The sequence below is a fragment of the Physella acuta genome, unplaced genomic scaffold (assembly GCF_028476545.2).
Source record: "Physella acuta isolate Inbredline_101_S28 unplaced genomic scaffold, ASM2847654v3 ptg000571l, whole genome shotgun sequence".
In the NCBI taxonomy this organism is placed as follows: Eukaryota; Metazoa; Mollusca; class Gastropoda; family Physidae; genus Physella; species Physella acuta.
Window position 1 is genome coordinate 92,712 of NW_026732090.1, and position 17,266 is coordinate 109,977.

Here is a 17,266-nt window from a genome sequence, read left to right on the forward strand (position 1 = left end):
GGATTACGAAGTTATTTGACACCAAGACAACGCACCATTACGATCTTTGTTTCATCAGACTGACTACAAATAATGTGGTTGTGGGGCATTGGGGAGAGGGGGAGGCATAACATCTATTTTATAAATGTCAGAGGTTCTAAATTTTTAATTTATAAACCGGGAGTGATCTCCCCTAAACTTTCTCGAATATTCTTATATAAAACAACAGGGGATGGGAACTCGGGATATAGTTATGATTTTTAATCCATTTTAAATACTTAAACTTTTAAAAATAGAATAGAATCTCATAGAAAAAAGAATTGCGCACCAAGCGAACGCCAAATAAAGATGTTCATAATAGTGCGCAATATTATTAGTACTTTATAAATTTACATGCGTTTTTTGAGAAATGGGAAATAGCGTAAATTAATACTTCTGGTCAACGGAAATTACTCTAAATTTGATAGAAGGTAGAGAATTAGATTTTTTACTTACATTACATATGAAATTTTATTTATCTATCTATTCAAGTTATATGCTTTTGAAAAATTCAAAGTAGAAAAAATACCACTTCCGGTTATCGGAAATCGCTCAAAAGTTGATAGGGATCTACGATTTTTATAAAATACTTATATATGAAATTTCATCAACCTAGCTGTAACGGTACTCAAGTTATCGTGTTTACACACAGACAGACACAAATTTAAACCTATTAATTAAATCAGTTTAAAAAAGATTGACTCGCCCCTCCCTATCATCACAAAAACCCCGACCCCAACGCCTAAAATGGAGTCACACCTCAGCCTAAATCCACCCTACCCCCTCAAGATTGCAGTTTTGCTTTTTAAAACATCAATTTCTTTCTTTAAATCTTCTCTGTGAACATTGAGTAGACCTAAAAATTAATTAATTTCTACAACAGCCTTTTAAAACGTGAAATAATACTAAAAATCAATACCTAACATATAAATGTGCACCACGTATGGACGACCCCTGAATAAAAACAAACCCCCAATTGATATAGAGTTATCTCCTTTACAATAAGTATCTATATTCAATGGAGAGGTAAATGTTTTAAATGAATTTAATATGTTGGAAAAAAAGTATTTTAAAAAAAATTTGAATACTTTAAAAATTAATTCTGATGTGTAAAGTATTTTATTTCTAAAATCAAAATTTTCATAACTTCGTTACAATTTTTAAAAATAAAACAAACCACTTTACCAACAGATCATTCACACACAGGTAATGTATGTTTAGTATGACTAAAATTGGGGCTCAAAATATTGAATTTAATAAGACATCCATCTCCCTTTTATTAAATATTAATTGTAAGAGCTGCGTGGACTGTTGAAAAAGGAATATTTGCATAATGGATATTTACAGTAATAAAGGAATACTAAAAAAAGATATTTTACAATTATTTAACAATATGTCTACATTATATACACATATATATATATATATATAATTATGAGTCATTTTAAGTAATGACCTTAAATGAATACAATTTAAAATAATATTCACATTTATCATGACTTGTATTGCCTTTTCAAATTGTATATTTATAAAACATTAAAGAACATACCATTTAGTTACTATACATTTATGATCAACATTGTCTGACATGCTCAAATTTAAGGGGAATATAGCTGTGTGGAAGATTAAAATCAACCATGTGCAAAAGTTGTTTAAATTATCAATGACAATTGTTCAGTTTTTTGTCTTTCAAGCCAAAATACCATTATTATGTACCAATCTTAAGATTAATAGATTCTCTACAAAGCCAAAGAAATGTGTACAAAACTAGTCATCTATTTTTGTTACAATGACGTTAATTGTAATGTTCATAACTAAAGACAAGTATGTTTACAAACAACTAAAGATGAATATGTTAACACATGAGCAATATGTTCATACATATCTAAAGACTATGTTGACATATAACTAAAGAGCAATATGTTCATACACAACTAAAGAGTAATATGTTCATACACAACTATAGACAAATATGTTGATACACAACTAAAGAGCAATATGTTGATACACAACTAAAGAGCAATATGTTGATACATAACTAAAGACGAATATGTTGACACCTAACTAAAGAGCAATTTGTTCATACACAACTAAAGATGAATATGTTGACACATAACTAAAGAGCAATTTGTTCATACACAACTAAAGATGAATATGTTGACACATAACTAAAGAGCAATATGTTCATACACAACTTAAGATGAATATGTTGGAATGTAACTAAATACCAATATGTTCACCACATTCAAACAAATTTTGGCAAAGTTCTGGGTCTTGCTTCCAGTCTATTTCTGCTCCCATGACCAGCAGTCTAAGGATGTTCTTACAGATTTCCAGTGAATTACTTTTTACTTCTATTTTACTCTTTAATCTGTGAAAATTGAAAAATGAAACAATATTAAAAGAAATAACTGAACTATAAGAACTTCTCCTGTGAAGATCCCTAACTAGCATGGCTATTGTGTAGCATGTTCCATTTACATTTGGAGCGTTGATGCAATCGTTCTTTAAGATAAAAAAAAAACTCATCTGATAATTCACAATATTATTAAATGTGATTACTCTTACAACTATTAACTTCTTATCTTGTATGTACTGCTTATAATGATGGTGGTTTTTGTTGTTGTAAGATTTTCATTACTGATGCTCTAGAATTAGCTAATCACTATAATTGTATAAACATTTTCTTTTTGTAATCATTTTCTTGTAGCATTAATAATTTTAAATCAATAATAAAAAAGAAAAGGAAAACTAGTAAATAAATTACTTACTTCTTATAATCAGGATTTTGTGCAACTGTACTTGATAACAGCTGTGCTTTTGCTTTGCTACTTTTTAATTTTTGCATTAGTTCTAAATTTTCTTTTTTCAGTTCTGTAAAAGAGAAAAAGTATAAACAGTTTTGTAGATGACAATTGAAATTAACACAAATATACAAATATAAATGTAAGACAATGTAAACTAAATTTATACTGTTCCTTGTTTGAAAATGAATTAACAAAACTTCAAGCCAACAAGATGTATTTAATCCTAAAAACATCAAATCTTACTCAAGTTTTCTAATTTTTGAGCATCTAGTTTTTCTTGATACTGACAGGTTTCCTGAATGTTTTAAAAGATTAAAAAAAAAAGCACCAATTATGTTTTCCACAAAAAGTGAAAAAAACGTCTAGGGGTCATCCATAAATGACGTCATGCTTTTTTGACGATTTTTACCTCCCCTCTGTCACACATCGTCACAAAAAGCCAGACCCCCCCCCCTAAAATGACGTCACACCTCAGTCTACAACCCCGCTCAAAATCGCAGTTGAATTTTTTTTTTAAACATCGATATTTTTCCAAAATCTTGTCTGAACTCTGTCAAAATAGAGTATTTTAATCAATTCCTATTTTAATTTGTTAAAACAGTTTTCAAAAACGCAAAATAACTTCTAAAATTCATTTTCTAACGTTGCCTTTTTATAATGCAAAAGTGTGACGTCGCACCATCTGACCCCCCCTCCCCCTCATCACACACCGTCACAAAATTACGGACCCCCCCTCCCCCCTACAAGTGTGACATCATTTATGGATGACCCCCTAGATGTAAAAATTCATTGAATCTAATATATAGAACAATAAAGTTCAATATTTAGACAAACTCTATAAATTATGTTAATTTAATATGTCACAGACATTTAGTCTTCATTCTTCTTTGTTCATAATTCTAATGTTGGGAGGGATTCCCTCAAACACAATTAAGTATTATGTGTCAACTTCTTTTGAGCCATATAGACCAGAGACTCCGGTTTCAGCCTGCTTTTCTTTTTGGATTTGTTTCCAACCAAGAACAAACTAGATGTCTCTCCTAGATGAGTTGCTGTCCTCAGCTATCGAGCCTCATCTGCCCGATGTTCGAACTTGGACTTTTCGGTTCAGCAACCATGAGCTTTACTGACATGACCATGCTGACTTCTCAGACATTTAGTTATAAGTTAAAAATCTTAACAATATATTACATCTAGTTTTACAATTTAACTTTAAATAAATAAAAATATTTTTGACAAAAATACAAAAAGGCAAACAACTGTTTTGAAACATACCCTATGAATCCTCATTAATTGTGTTGCAAGTTCCAACTCCTGAAGACTAATAGGAGAGTAACAAAAAAAACCAACTAAAAATGAAATACCTGCTTGTTAAATGAAGTAATACTTAATTCTAAAGAATAGAAATGTCTATCTCTTCCTGCAAACTAGTCAGATAAAAATGTTTATGTTTGAATTTATAACAGGATTTTATGTTGCTTTTGATTGACAAACTAACAAAAATATGAAATTTTGGAATTGTAAATAAATAAATTACTAAAACAATGTATGAAGCAATACCCACCTTCTAGTTACAAACTGATTTGTCCCATTCACATTTCTATGTTCATTAAACAATTCTTCACACTGTGCTTCTCCCAGTTGAATTCTAAAAAAATATAAAACCTTTAAATGAAATCACCATAAAATAGGAAAAAAAACACATGCTTAATTTAACAAAGTATTTAGTGTAGCCTGAATTGAGAAAGACTAACAGAATCTGATATTTAGAAATGGCATCTGCTTTATGCTTCCTACAGTAAACTTTACACTCAGTTTACTAGCAACAAACTTAATTTTAAAATTAAGAAATAAAGCATTATTCCCGTATTTCTGGCTTTACAGAATAGTAGACACAAAAGCTGTATCATTTATTTTCAAATATTGTATCTTCAAAGTTAAATTAATACCTTAATCTAAGTCATATACACAATAAAGGGGACCATGCAAGACACCACCACATAAGGGCTTATTTACCTTTTTAAGAACAATTCATTTCTAGAACACACATTTGATTCTTCCAATAATTCTTCCTGTAAATCTGTAACTCTATATAATGAAAAGGAGACATTAATAACTTTTTACGTTCTATTAAAAAATAAATATATGGGGGCCAAGACAGGCTTACATATTTCTACAAAACCTACTGTCTAATAAAAAAAAATTTCCTGCTCTGAAAGTTATCATAGAATTATTAGAAAAAAAAAGTATCTTGCATGCAAGAACTGAACAGCTATCACAAAAACATTTCAAAATGCAAATAAAATTTAAATAATATTTACCTTTTATACAGCTCTTCAATATCGCTTGTGGAACTTTGTTGTTGAACTATTGAAAGTGTGAACAAACAAGTGAAAACAAGTATGAAGATATACAATATGATTAGTGAAGTAAGCTTTCTTAAATTTCTAATGATATAGACCTAGATCTAGCCTTTTTCTTATTAAAACTCACCTGTTGAATGTGCAATTTGAAGCTGCCTCAATTCATCTTCAAGCTTGTTTTTCATCTCTAGCAAATCTTCCGCAGACAAATCATCTGAATCATCCATCAGCCATTGGCTTTTCTCATTCGAATGTAATTGATCCATTATTTTAATACTGAAAAGTTGTAACAAAGGAAGATTCACTCTGTTATCAATGTTAGCAGTATACTTTTCTAAAACTCAATAACTGCAAGATGATAAAGTAAAGATTATATAAATAATATTTGCTGATCATTGAAAAACTAATTAATAATTAAAACTTAACTGGTAGCTGTTCTAAATCAAAGATGGATGCATCTGATTGCAATCAACATAAAATCTCTAGAAATCTTTCTATAGTCCTACATTTTACTTTAACAATCATTTGTGTGATAGGTTACAGAAAACAACAAAAAATAGATTGCTTTTAAATTCCATGTTAAATACTGCTTTACTAATCATTTTGTATTGCTAATTATTTTTAAGTGTTTCACAATATACTAAAATTATACTTCTATTAACGTTAAAGCCTTAACAATGAGGCAACTTTGTCGCACATTACTAGCCTCAGCCAATTTTACGTACCTAAAACAATAGATTGCCGATATGTTTAGCCATTGATTTTGGTTTATTATTCAGTTATCTATAATATTGACACAAATATATCATAATATTAATATACTTCTATTAAGCCCTTGACAATTAGGTAACTTTATCAGGGAGAATTTTTATGGAATCTTCTTTAAAAAAGGGGTGTTAGGTTAGTGGTAGTTAACTAAGTTAACTAAATACTAATACACACATGGCTGGCTAATCTCAATGCTAACCCTGTCCCTAACCGTAACACCAACTCTGGTCCAACCATACCAAGTTACCAACCATACGCCTAACCCTAATTAATTAGTAATTAGTAACTATTACTCATTTTTTAAAATATAGGCCTAATCATCCCTTTTGTGTACATTGTACATTACTAGCCGCGGGCGATTTTATTTTACCTACCTAGTCCTGCCTAAATAAATATTTATTATATTATATTAGTAATATTGGGCTAAATGATTAAAGTTTAGTAGTAGATCTAGTCTAGACTAGTCTAGAGTCAAGTAGTAGTTGTAGTAGTAGACTAGTAGTCTAGTGCTAGTGTAGTAAATTCAAAATGTAAACAATTCAACAAACACTGACTAACTTACTCAAGTTACTGTAACATTACTTTATTAATACTTACTGCTAAATTCTTCTTAACTCTTTCTGTTTACTTACTTACTAGATCTAGTAAGTTACTAGATCTAGAATCTAGATCCAGATTATATATCTAGATCTTCTAGATCTAGTCAACTTAGTGAATGATAATAAATATCTGTTGAGATGGATTAATTGATTATAAAACTTCCGGAAGTTTACAAATAAACAGTTATTTCGCTTCTAGAAAACGGGGAGGAGTTTTTAAGCGGTCGGAGGGGATGAGGGAAGGCACCCAAAGGGGTAGCGTCGCAGTCAGATTTTCTATTGCGTGTTATTCTTAATCATATAGAAAAAGGCCATATTATTACTGTATTACATCAAATACACACACACACACACACACACTAAAACCCTATTAGCAAAGAAATAGAAATGAGCAAATGGGGATGAATTGGACACACCTTGCCCAAACCCAGACAGGCATTAAATAGATTAGAATCCCCAAGGAAGAGGAAACCCATTGGCAGTGTTTCTTCCAGACTTTTTTCTCCGGGGGGGGGGGGGGGGGGCACTTGAAATTTTCGGGGGGGGGGGGGCGGTAGACTTTCTTCGGGGGGGGGGGGGCGGACACTGTTAAAAGTATATATTTTCTATATAAATTATATAAATTTCATTTCGTGGGGGGGGGGGGGGGGGGGGGGGGGGGGGGGGCGGTAGAAATTTTTTTTTGGGGGGGGGGGGGGGGGCGAAGCTCTCCCGAAGAGATGCCTGGAAGAAACTCTGCCCATTGGCCAAAACAAACTTGGAAAAGATCAGTTGTTAATGAAGCATAATTAAGCAGCCGGAATGCACTATTTCTTTCAGACTCCCTTTCTCCAGTATGGGAGGGGGGGGGGGAGGGGAGCACTTGAAACTTTCGGGTGGAAGGGGCGGACAAAACCTTCAGAGGGGGGGGGGCAGGGTGCGGACACCCGTATATATTCTCTATATAGATTCTGTTTCGTTCGGGGGGGGGGGGGGATGCTGAAGAGATGGACCTAAGAGGAATCGCCTAAACCGAATACGATGGAGAGGTGTGGTTGCATCCCTATCTACTTCACAAGGATTCCACGAAAATGATGATTTATATTATTCGTTAGTGGCTTGTAAATAGTAAGAGAGTTTCTTCTGTCATTTAACATAGTCAAATAAAAACTCTATGTGACTCAGACACCCAATACCCTCGACGCCTACCAGCTTCATATTCAAAGCTCCTCCCTTCCCCTCCCATTATGTTCACGTGGTCCTACAACACGCAGCAATACTGGCATATATATATATATATATATATATATATATATATATATATATATATATATATATATATATATATATCAGTGGCGTAGCGAGGTCGGGTGTCACCCGTTGCGGCACTTAATGGTGTCACCCCCCAGAGGCGTTGCGACCCTTCCCGGGGACAAACTTTCAAGTTTTCGATTTGCAACCCCCCCTAAAACTTTCGCATTGCACCACCCCCCCCTCAAGTTTTCGATTTGCACCCCCCCCTCAAACTTTCGAATTGCACCCCCCCCCTCAAGTTTTCGATTTGCACCCCCCCCCCTCAAACTTTCGATTTGCACCCCCCCTCAAGTTTTTTTCTATATATTTTGCTATTTTTTGCCTTGGTGTCACCCCCCTAAATGGTGTCACCCGGTGCGGTCCGCGCCCCCCGCCCCTCGCTACGCCCCTGATATATATATATATAAATATATATATATATATATATATATATATATATATATATATATATATATATATATATATATATATATATATATATATATATATATATATAGGGCCTATATATATATATATATATATATATATATATATATATATATATATATATATATATATATATATATATATATATAACTAGATCTATATGGTATGCCTACTGTGTGAGCTGTGAAAAATGATAGGGGAAAGAAAAATGTCGAAGAAAAAAAATTGCTTATAAAAAAAATTAAAACAATTTTAACTTTAATGAATTGGCAGTGAATTTAAAAGTGATTGATGAGAATCCTCGGATTTTGCTACATGTGTGACTTAATCATGAACACATTCGGTTCAGACGTTTAGATTTCTATTCAAGCCTACGCAAATACTAAATACACGCAATTCATTAGATAAGATCATGTGTAGTAGTACTGTATAGTGTATAACTATGCGTAAGGCTAGTAACAGAAAGAAATACAATCTATTATTAGGCCTTACATCACTGCTGATTTTTCAAAAGTCTGAAGCACATTAAATGAAGCAACGAGCTTTAATTTTGATTTAATATTTAAAGTAAATTAATGTTGAAAAAAATAATTAAAATACTGCATCTAAAATAATGAATAGTAATAAATAATAAAATGTAAACGATTATATTTATATATTTCATTGAATCTTAAAAATATAATTTCGTTTCATTATCAGTAGACTGCTTCCTTTAACGCATGCGCAAAGACAATATTCACAAATTTTGTTCTCTCCTAATGTTGCGGGAATATGGTTAAACAATATTAAACATGAATATTTCTGTATGGATAATTTTTACTCTGTGGATTTAATAAAACATACTATCAAACAATGTGTGACCAATGCAGCGAAGTGCTGGTTCTAATAAATAACCGTATGTATTAGCCAATATGTTTTGGCTATATTAAATACATTATTAAATAAAATGAATTGTTGTTGTTGTCCCCAGTCAGTCGAGTGTCAACCGGTATTTTATATTTTAATATTTTTTTAATAGTTCATCGACAATAGATAGATCTAGAGTAAAGTGGCGTATGCGGACAGTTGCCTCTGTGCGGACACCTTGCTGTTTTTCGCTTAAACAATAACTGTATGAATGTTTTATAGGAAACTAACGCAAACAACACAAAGCATGTCCATTTTTAAACACATCTGAGTCCATTTCTTCTATTTCACTCAATAGGGAGATTAATTGGAATTTTTCAAAGTTGCGATGTAAGACGTTTTATGAAAGGGAACCTCACCCGGATGAAGAGCACTAGTCTCCGGATTAGAGGAATAAATCGAACCAATCATAGCTTAGTTAACTGGGTTAACTATAAATAGCTTATATATATATATAGAAAGCTATAAATATCATAGTTAAGGTTGTTTAAGCCATCTTAGAGGAAAAATTGGGGTGTCCGCATCTTTTTTGAGGGTTAACCTTTTGCGGACACTAATGAAAAATCAGAGTAGAATATATTTCTTACACTTTAAGTAAAAAGGAGCTTTGAACTAATCTTGATACTCCAGATTTATATTTAAATTTAAGTCTAAATCTAGATCTATAAGTTTTTAGTAATGTTTTTAGGTTTTAAAAATATTTTTGATCATCAAACGTGTCTATTTCAATCATTTAAATAGAAATAAAATGAACAAAATATGCCTTGTCCGCATAAGGAGCAAGTGTGCGCACAGAAAATAAAATGTAAAAAAAAAGTGCACTTACTGTCCGCACAGAGTCTCACCACTGAAAATGTTAATACATTCAATGCTATGCGTATGAATACAAAATGAATCAGACGTGATTAAACTAGAAAGAATGCGGAGTGAGACGGTACTTTCGGTTTGTTTCTATGTGAAGCGGTTACTGAACGGCGCTCAATGGAAATCGGCACTTCCGTTTTTTTTTGCTACGTCTGTCCGCAGACGCCACTTTACTCTAGGATCTAGAGAACTAATCTAGATTAGATCTAGAAATCTAGATCTAAGTAGTGCAGGCCTAGACAGTAGACATCTATATTTGTATTTCATCTTATTTTAAGTAGATCTAGATTCTAGTCAGTAGTCACCTAGTACTAGTGAGCCTAGTCTACTTCACTACTTGTTAGAATAGAATCTAGATTCTAGATCTAGATCTAGACTAGCAGTAGATCTAGTAAACTACATGACATCACATCTCCTAGATCTAGATCTCTACTCCAATTCTACATTCTAATTTATTTTAGGGCCTATAGTTTAGTAATTTTAACTAGGATTTAGAATATCTAGATTTCTAGATCTAGTAAAATTTTTTAATTATTTTACTATTATTTTCAAGATATTCTAGATCTAGTCGAGGCTAGAGTCTAGATCTAGATCTAGTTGAGTCTAGATCTAGGATCTAGATTCAAGGCCTAACTATTTTAACTTTATATTTTCCCCATGACAATTTATTAATTTATCCAACACACTACAAAACTACTGACAATATCAATAACTAACAAGGGGTCATCCATAAATGACATCACACTTGTAGGGGAGTTGTAATTTTGTGACGGTGTGATAAGGGGGAGGGGGTTCAGATGGTGTGATGTCACTTTTTTGCATTATAAAAAAGCAATGTTAGAAAACGAGGTTTAGCCATTATTTCGCATTTAAGAAAACAGTTTCAATAAATTGTAATAGGAATTGATCAGAATAGTTTATGTTGACAGACTTCTGACAAGATTTTGGAAAAATTTCGATGTTTTAAGAAAAATTCAACAGCATTTTTGAGGGGGGTTGTAGGCTGAGGTGTGAAGTCATTTTAGGGGGGGGGGAGGTCTGTCTTTTTGTGATGACGGATGATGAATTTTTTAGAATCTAGACCTAGATTAGTTATTAGTAGATTAGGTGGAAGTTAAAGACAGGTTTAAAAGTTAGGCCCACCGGCTACACAGTAGAGTTTTTGTTTTACGCCACCATCTTGAGATCCAAACTTGATCTAGATCTACATCCAGACTTTTTCACATCTACTTAATTTTAATTAAATTTTTTTTTTACTTAGGCTAATGAACATGGCATTTTCATGAATGCTAACATTATCCATTGGATAGGCCTAATTATATCATATCTTCAAAAGAAGCAATGTTATGCAGATCTAAAGCTAATCACACCTTTTTTTTCTAGTTTTCAAAAATATAGAACAAATTAGACCTATATTATGCCTAAAACTTAAAAAATGTATGTAAAAAACTATTTTACATAGAAGGATAAACTTAGTGTTTTTATAAACAGCACATAATTTCCTATTAATCTATGTAAAGGCCTATTTTATTGTCCTATGTTAGTCCTAATTAGGTACATTTTTCCCAAATATGTCTATACAGTCACACAGAATTACCTCCATAATTCCAAAAATCTAGACTAGTTTCTTGAACTTCTACTTCTACAAGTCTTTTTTTATTTGCCCTAGGCCCAGATCTATTAAAAATTATTGAGGCCCTAGGCTAATCTAATTTTATTGTTAGAAAAACTCTACTTAGGCTACTTTGTCATTATTATATTAAATAGGGGTCTAGGCTATAGATTTATATTAGACTGGGTTGAGATCAAATCATTAGAACTAGTAGTAAGCCTACTTATCATTATGTTTTCCAGCTGTCACTATAAATCTTTAAAGCTCTATAATTAAAATAAAGTACTTAGGCAGAGGCTATTCCCAACTGACTGGAAATACTCCTGATATGCCTATTGCAGTCACTCCATCAGCAATACAACTAGGAATATCTTACACAGCGTTTACACTTATGACATGTACAATAGACTTGACCTACTTCAGTGTATACTATACATGTTATGGGTATATGGAACATCTTCTGAGTCGCAGGGCACAAAACCATGCCCTTTTTATGTTGTGTCAAGTTTTGGTTTTCCCCTGCTGAGAGAAAACAAAGGACATGTTCACCGTCTGGTGAGCTGTAGTTCACACAAAATGTTTACAATCGTAGCGTTGTAATAGCAGGGGTAATAGCAGATGGGTAATGTCTCAGACCCATGCTATTATATATAGCATTATAAAAACTTTCTAGCTCAGTTGCTCACACTCTAATAAAATTTCTAAAATTTAGCATGTTCTTATTTTTGTATAATTTATTATTGAATTGTAAGCTACACAATTTTCCTTTAAATAATAAAATTACATGCCTACTATCTACGATTTAAAAAAAAACAACTTTGATTACTCTTTCTTTTAATTATCTAGGCCTATAGGCTAGGCTATAGTAGACGCTCCAGGTCAAAGGTCTTGATTATTTTATAAAATGTTCTATAACATGTTCTGTAAGTGTGAACGCCAAAGTATACATGTTCTGTGGACAAAATGTTTACAAATACAATTAACTTTTGGCAGGCTTTGTGTTCTAGAAATGTATAGTATACATGTTGTAAGTGTAAACGCGGTGTTAGTATAATGATATTTATCGGCACTTCAGAAGGAAGGTAGATTTAGACAGAGAACAGAGTTTAAAAAAAAATTATTATTTGTAAAAGGAAAAGTATTAGGGTAAGATTTAAGGTTATTATTTGCTAAGTAAATTATTAATTATGCAGTAACATTAATATGAAAGCTGACTCTTAGTTACCAAATGAGTCTCTTTTGTGGGTCATAATTCCTCGATCAATCCAGTGGAGGGTGGTATGACATACTTTTACATTAGGAGTCAGGTTCAGATAGTGTGAAATGTAACATTTGAACACATTTGGGGGAAAATGCTAAAACAACCTTGCAGCAAACACAAGTGTTTATCGTGTTAGTGTGCAATTCAAGACACAAAATGGCAAGGTGGTAAATACGCTGGTGATCTCATTGCATTAAAAAAGAAATAAAACACCATTATTCAGGGGTTTTTGTTATAAAAATAAGTATTTTCCCTTGTGTAAATAACAAATACATATATCATTTTATTAGCAGGCAGATTATTTGGGTACTCCTGGGATCTATACCTGAGGCATACAGATACTTTCCTGCTGTATTTTATCTGACCATGTTATGCCATGTCATCTTCACTAGTGTAAATCTTAAGTCTATTTATAACAGTCCAAGCTGTCCTTCTATGAATAGTCCATATTTGGCCTATGTGCTATTCTCTGTGAACTGGGAATAAATACTTTGTATTTAGAAAATGTTATTTTTTTACCAACTTTTCTTCAGTCTATATTTATTTTCTGATGGAAATAATTATGTACGACAACTTTTTAGTACATTTAAGTAACTTTTATGTACTATTTAATGTGTAATTACTACAGTTTTTTAAGAAGTCAATATTATTGCAGAATTTGCAAAATAAAATGAATTTAATAGCCCTATATATTATAATATGTGGAAATTACCCCTATATGTTGTAAATAAGTAGACTGAAATTACTTTTTATGAGCTGTTCACTTATTGTCTTATCTTTCTATTTGATTTATATATATATATATATATATATATATATATATATATATATATATATATATATATATATATATATATATATATATATATATATATATATATATATATATATATATATATATATATATCTGTTTCAAAGAATAAAAAAAAAGCCCTCCAATACACAAATTCTGGTAAAATTTAATATTAAATATATTTTAATTTTCAATAGATCACAGTCGGCATGTATCTGGTGGTCCAGCACAGCTGACTAGAACTGAAGTAGAGATATTTATTAGATATGCCATCACATGGAACAATAAGTAAGTATTAGTAAAAAGTAAAAATTTACCCATAGTGCAGTTGAATTGTTCCCCAGTTTTTTTGATAGGCATTAAACCGAATAGTCTGGTCTGGTACCCATTAGAGCTTGGGATGTCTTACGGACTCAAGCCCAAATGAAAATTTTTATAATACAACCACATTCAGTTATCCACATTATTAATGAAAATTTGTTTTAGTAATTTTAAGGGATTTTTTTTTTCTTATTAGATTTTATTGTATTTAGTCACGGTGGCGTAATTGATATTTTTAAATAAATCGATTAAAATTATGTTTTTATGACATTTTCCTATGCTAATGAATCACATTTTAATTTCATCATATTTTTTTTTTTTTCATATTTAGGCGATGCCTGTGCATTTATAAAGACTTTAAAAACTTTGACAAGCTTACAAACCTAGTTCAGGTAATCCTGAACATGGGGATGGAACTCATACAGTCACTGCCAGAAATACTTCCACACAAACTTAAAACAAATGCTTTGGAAGCAGTAAGAAAAGAACGTACACAATCACAGTCATCTTTTGATGATGATTTGTCTAAGAGAGAGTCTGCAAATGATGAAACCAAAAGCATGGAAGATGAGAATAAAGAAGAGTCTGGGTTAGATCCAGATATAGACAGTATTTGGAATGATTGGAGCATTGAAGAACTGAAGCGGTTGTTAGACTTTCAGACTACTTTGTTCCTCTCTAACTTTGCTGTTTATGTGGCCCATAAAGTAATGACTGCACACAACATGGAGGTATTTTTTTTTCATATCATGTTGCAAAATACAAAATTCTGTTTTGAGTAAGCTGTAATAAATTTATATAAATCTACACATTTTATAAACTAGTAATTAAATTAAGTAACTTTCCTAAAATTCTTTTAAAGGTTTCTTTAGACAATTAAAAATTTCTAATTTTACTAACAGTTTAAAGTTTATTAATTGCTTTTAATTCATGTTTAACACATGAAATAAAAGCACAACTAAAGTAAAAGGTCACTTAGCTTTCTTGTTTTACTGCTAAAATAATAGGATTTTTATGACCAATTACAGGAGCTATCATCTGCTGAGACAACAGCTTTACATAACTATTGTGAGATCAATGTAAGTTTTACAATAAGATCATTAAACTATAAGATCATTTTTTTCTTAAATAGTCAGCTTTTTGGGGGCTCATGACATATGAATTATAATGAATACACTGCCACCAACAGTTGCTAAAACATAAGTGAAATATAAAAAAAGATATTTATAAACATAAAATACAAATAAGTTTTCATTTTAAAGTAGAAACAATTTCCTCACAGAATAGTTATTTTGCACAAAATAAAATGTTAATTATATTAAAGCTATTATATTACTTTGTTGTAACTTAGATACTTTGCCTGTGAGATTTTTATTTTTGAAACTAAAGTATTGTAGTATGTTCACTCACAATAATTAGTCAGATAGGACTAATTAATTACTATTGATAATTTTAAAAATTGTTACCTCTTCCTCGATTTATAGGATATAGATGCACCACTTTTACTGCTCAGAAATATTTGCTTCTTCATCGATAGCAACGGAGTAGGTGCAATGAGTCAATGTTTTGAAAAGGCTAACAACAAAAATGTGCCATTAATTTTTGCACACACTCTTATTACTATTATTCAGAATGTAAGTAAATTTGAATATTTATATAAAATAAAATAAATTATTTCAGGCTTTCAAAATGCTTGGCCCATAAGTTTAAAAAAAGTTTATAAAATTGCAGGCATGTTGTGTTATAGCTATTTATTTCTTGGTAATCTGTGTCTGATTCTTACCCTGATCATTATGGGTACAGTGATAGTCTTAGAGCAAACTCTAAATATGATACTGCATTTTTCAAGTTACATTTTAATGAGAACCTAAATTAGAAAATGATTCATGTGCCTGTTATTATAAAAAATATATTTTTTTTCTAGCTTCGAATGTGGGTGAATACACCAACTATAATGTCCTGTATATTACCTCTACGTTCACCAATCATTCGATATATGTGCACACTTTCTGAAGCTGATATGAGGGCAGCTGCAGCTCATAACACAATGGAACTTATGTGGCAGGCTATTAAAGAGCCTGTGGATTCACAAATGACCTTTGACAGGGAAGTCATGGCTCTGGTATACAAGTGCTTTACCAGTACCACATTAACCATCAGATTAGGCAGTATTTGTCAAATAAGTGTAAGTTGTTTAATTTCTCCTGCCATAAGCACTTTGTTGGATTTTATTTGGTTTTTAAAAATCTGTTGAATCATGATTGTAAATTATCATTACTGAACGTTTTAGTTTTTTTGTTGAGATTAATTAATCCATTAACTGGTAATTCTATGGTTTTATTACAGACACTGATCAACACTTACAACGATAACATTACAAATGAGTCAATAATTGATGTAGAAACGTAAGTGATCAGGTTTTATTTTTGTCAGTAAATTATATATTATTCTATGTGGAACAAGGAAACTTTTGAACATCATTAAGTTACCTAAAGTATTATGATAAATAGAAGATATTGGCCCAGTAACCAGATTACTTGTTATACTTCTTGATTAACATTGTTACAATACCTTTTACAGTTTTGGAGAAGAAATGGCTAAGTGGCTGCTTGAAAATAAGATCGTAGAACAAATTTTCGGACCAAATTTGCATATTGAGGTTTGTATAGTTTTAAAATGTTTATATTTAATCTTCATTCTATACCCCCTCTGTACTGGTTGCCATATTTCTTTTCTACAGCAGTTATTTACAAAAAGTAAACTCAGAGATCACCAATTTTTTTTCCAGATTATTAAACAAAGCCAGATAATCCTAAATTTCTTAGGAGCTGAGGGAAAAATAAACAACCAGCATTTGGATTGCATTTGGGCTGCTGCACAGGTATAGATAATTCAAAATTTTCATTTTATAAATTTAAAGATATGTTTAGATCTGTATAAAATGAACAACACTTATAATCCAATTGTTTAAACCTCTTCAAGCTAAAACACTGTGGTAAACAAGTTTATGAAGTTCTGCTCCCACTGATTAAATCAGTAGAACCGGAACAAAATCTTCATCTTAGACACCTCATTGACAAATTGGATCCTGCAAGTTTCAATGAATCTGTAAGTTTTTACTGACCTTTTACTAACATATTATTTGACTGCTTAATAACAAAATAGATTTGACATATTTTACTTTTCTTTTTCCATTTTGGTATGAAATTTACTTTTTAAACTTTTTTATTATCAC

The 17,266-nt window shown here is 31.4% G+C and overlaps 2 protein-coding genes across 2 annotated transcripts in view; one reads left to right on the forward strand and one right to left on the reverse strand.

Moving 5' to 3' along the window:
- Positions 1-784: 784 nt before the first annotated feature.
- Positions 785-8,840, reverse strand: LOC131946828 (uncharacterized). Its single transcript, XM_059307800.1, has 9 exons — positions 8,767-8,840; positions 5,319-5,464; positions 5,147-5,192; positions 4,842-4,913; positions 4,390-4,473; positions 4,101-4,146; positions 3,069-3,120; positions 2,790-2,892; positions 785-2,389 (listed from the first exon to the last, which is right to left on the reverse strand). The coding sequence occupies exons 2-9, from the start codon at positions 5,452-5,454 to the stop codon at positions 2,239-2,241; spliced, it is 690 nt and encodes a 229-aa protein (XP_059163783.1). The 5' UTR covers positions 5,455-5,464; positions 8,767-8,840; the 3' UTR covers positions 785-2,238.
- A 185-nt stretch (positions 8,841-9,025) lies between these two features.
- Positions 9,026-17,266, forward strand: part of LOC131946774 (ubiquitin carboxyl-terminal hydrolase 34) — a 32,707-nt gene continuing 24,466 nt past the window's right edge. The window contains exons 1-10 of the mRNA XM_059307702.1: positions 9,026-9,169; positions 13,908-13,998; positions 14,363-14,762; positions 15,060-15,110; positions 15,516-15,665; positions 15,956-16,216; positions 16,378-16,436; positions 16,612-16,690; positions 16,820-16,912; positions 17,014-17,139. Of these exons, the coding sequence (XP_059163685.1) occupies positions 9,127-9,169; positions 13,908-13,998; positions 14,363-14,762; positions 15,060-15,110; positions 15,516-15,665; positions 15,956-16,216; positions 16,378-16,436; positions 16,612-16,690; positions 16,820-16,912; positions 17,014-17,139 (1,353 nt within the window). The 5' untranslated portion in view covers positions 9,026-9,126. The remainder of the gene's footprint in view (positions 9,170-13,907; positions 13,999-14,362; positions 14,763-15,059; positions 15,111-15,515; positions 15,666-15,955; positions 16,217-16,377; positions 16,437-16,611; positions 16,691-16,819; positions 16,913-17,013; positions 17,140-17,266) is intronic.

Excerpts from the sequence above, each read along its gene's own strand:
- LOC131946828 (XM_059307800.1), bottom strand. The coding sequence starts at position 5,454 with ATGGATCAATTACATTCGAATGAGAAAAGCCAATGGCTGATGGATGAT. Across the intron at positions 4,147-4,389 it reads AATCAGTTTGTAACTAGAAG|TCTTCAGGAGTTGGAACTTG; the intron begins GTGGGTATTGCT and ends CTCTCCTATTAG. Across the intron at positions 2,893-3,068 it reads TCAAAAATTAGAAAACTTGA|AACTGAAAAAAGAAAATTTA; the intron begins GTAAGATTTGAT and ends TCTCTTTTACAG.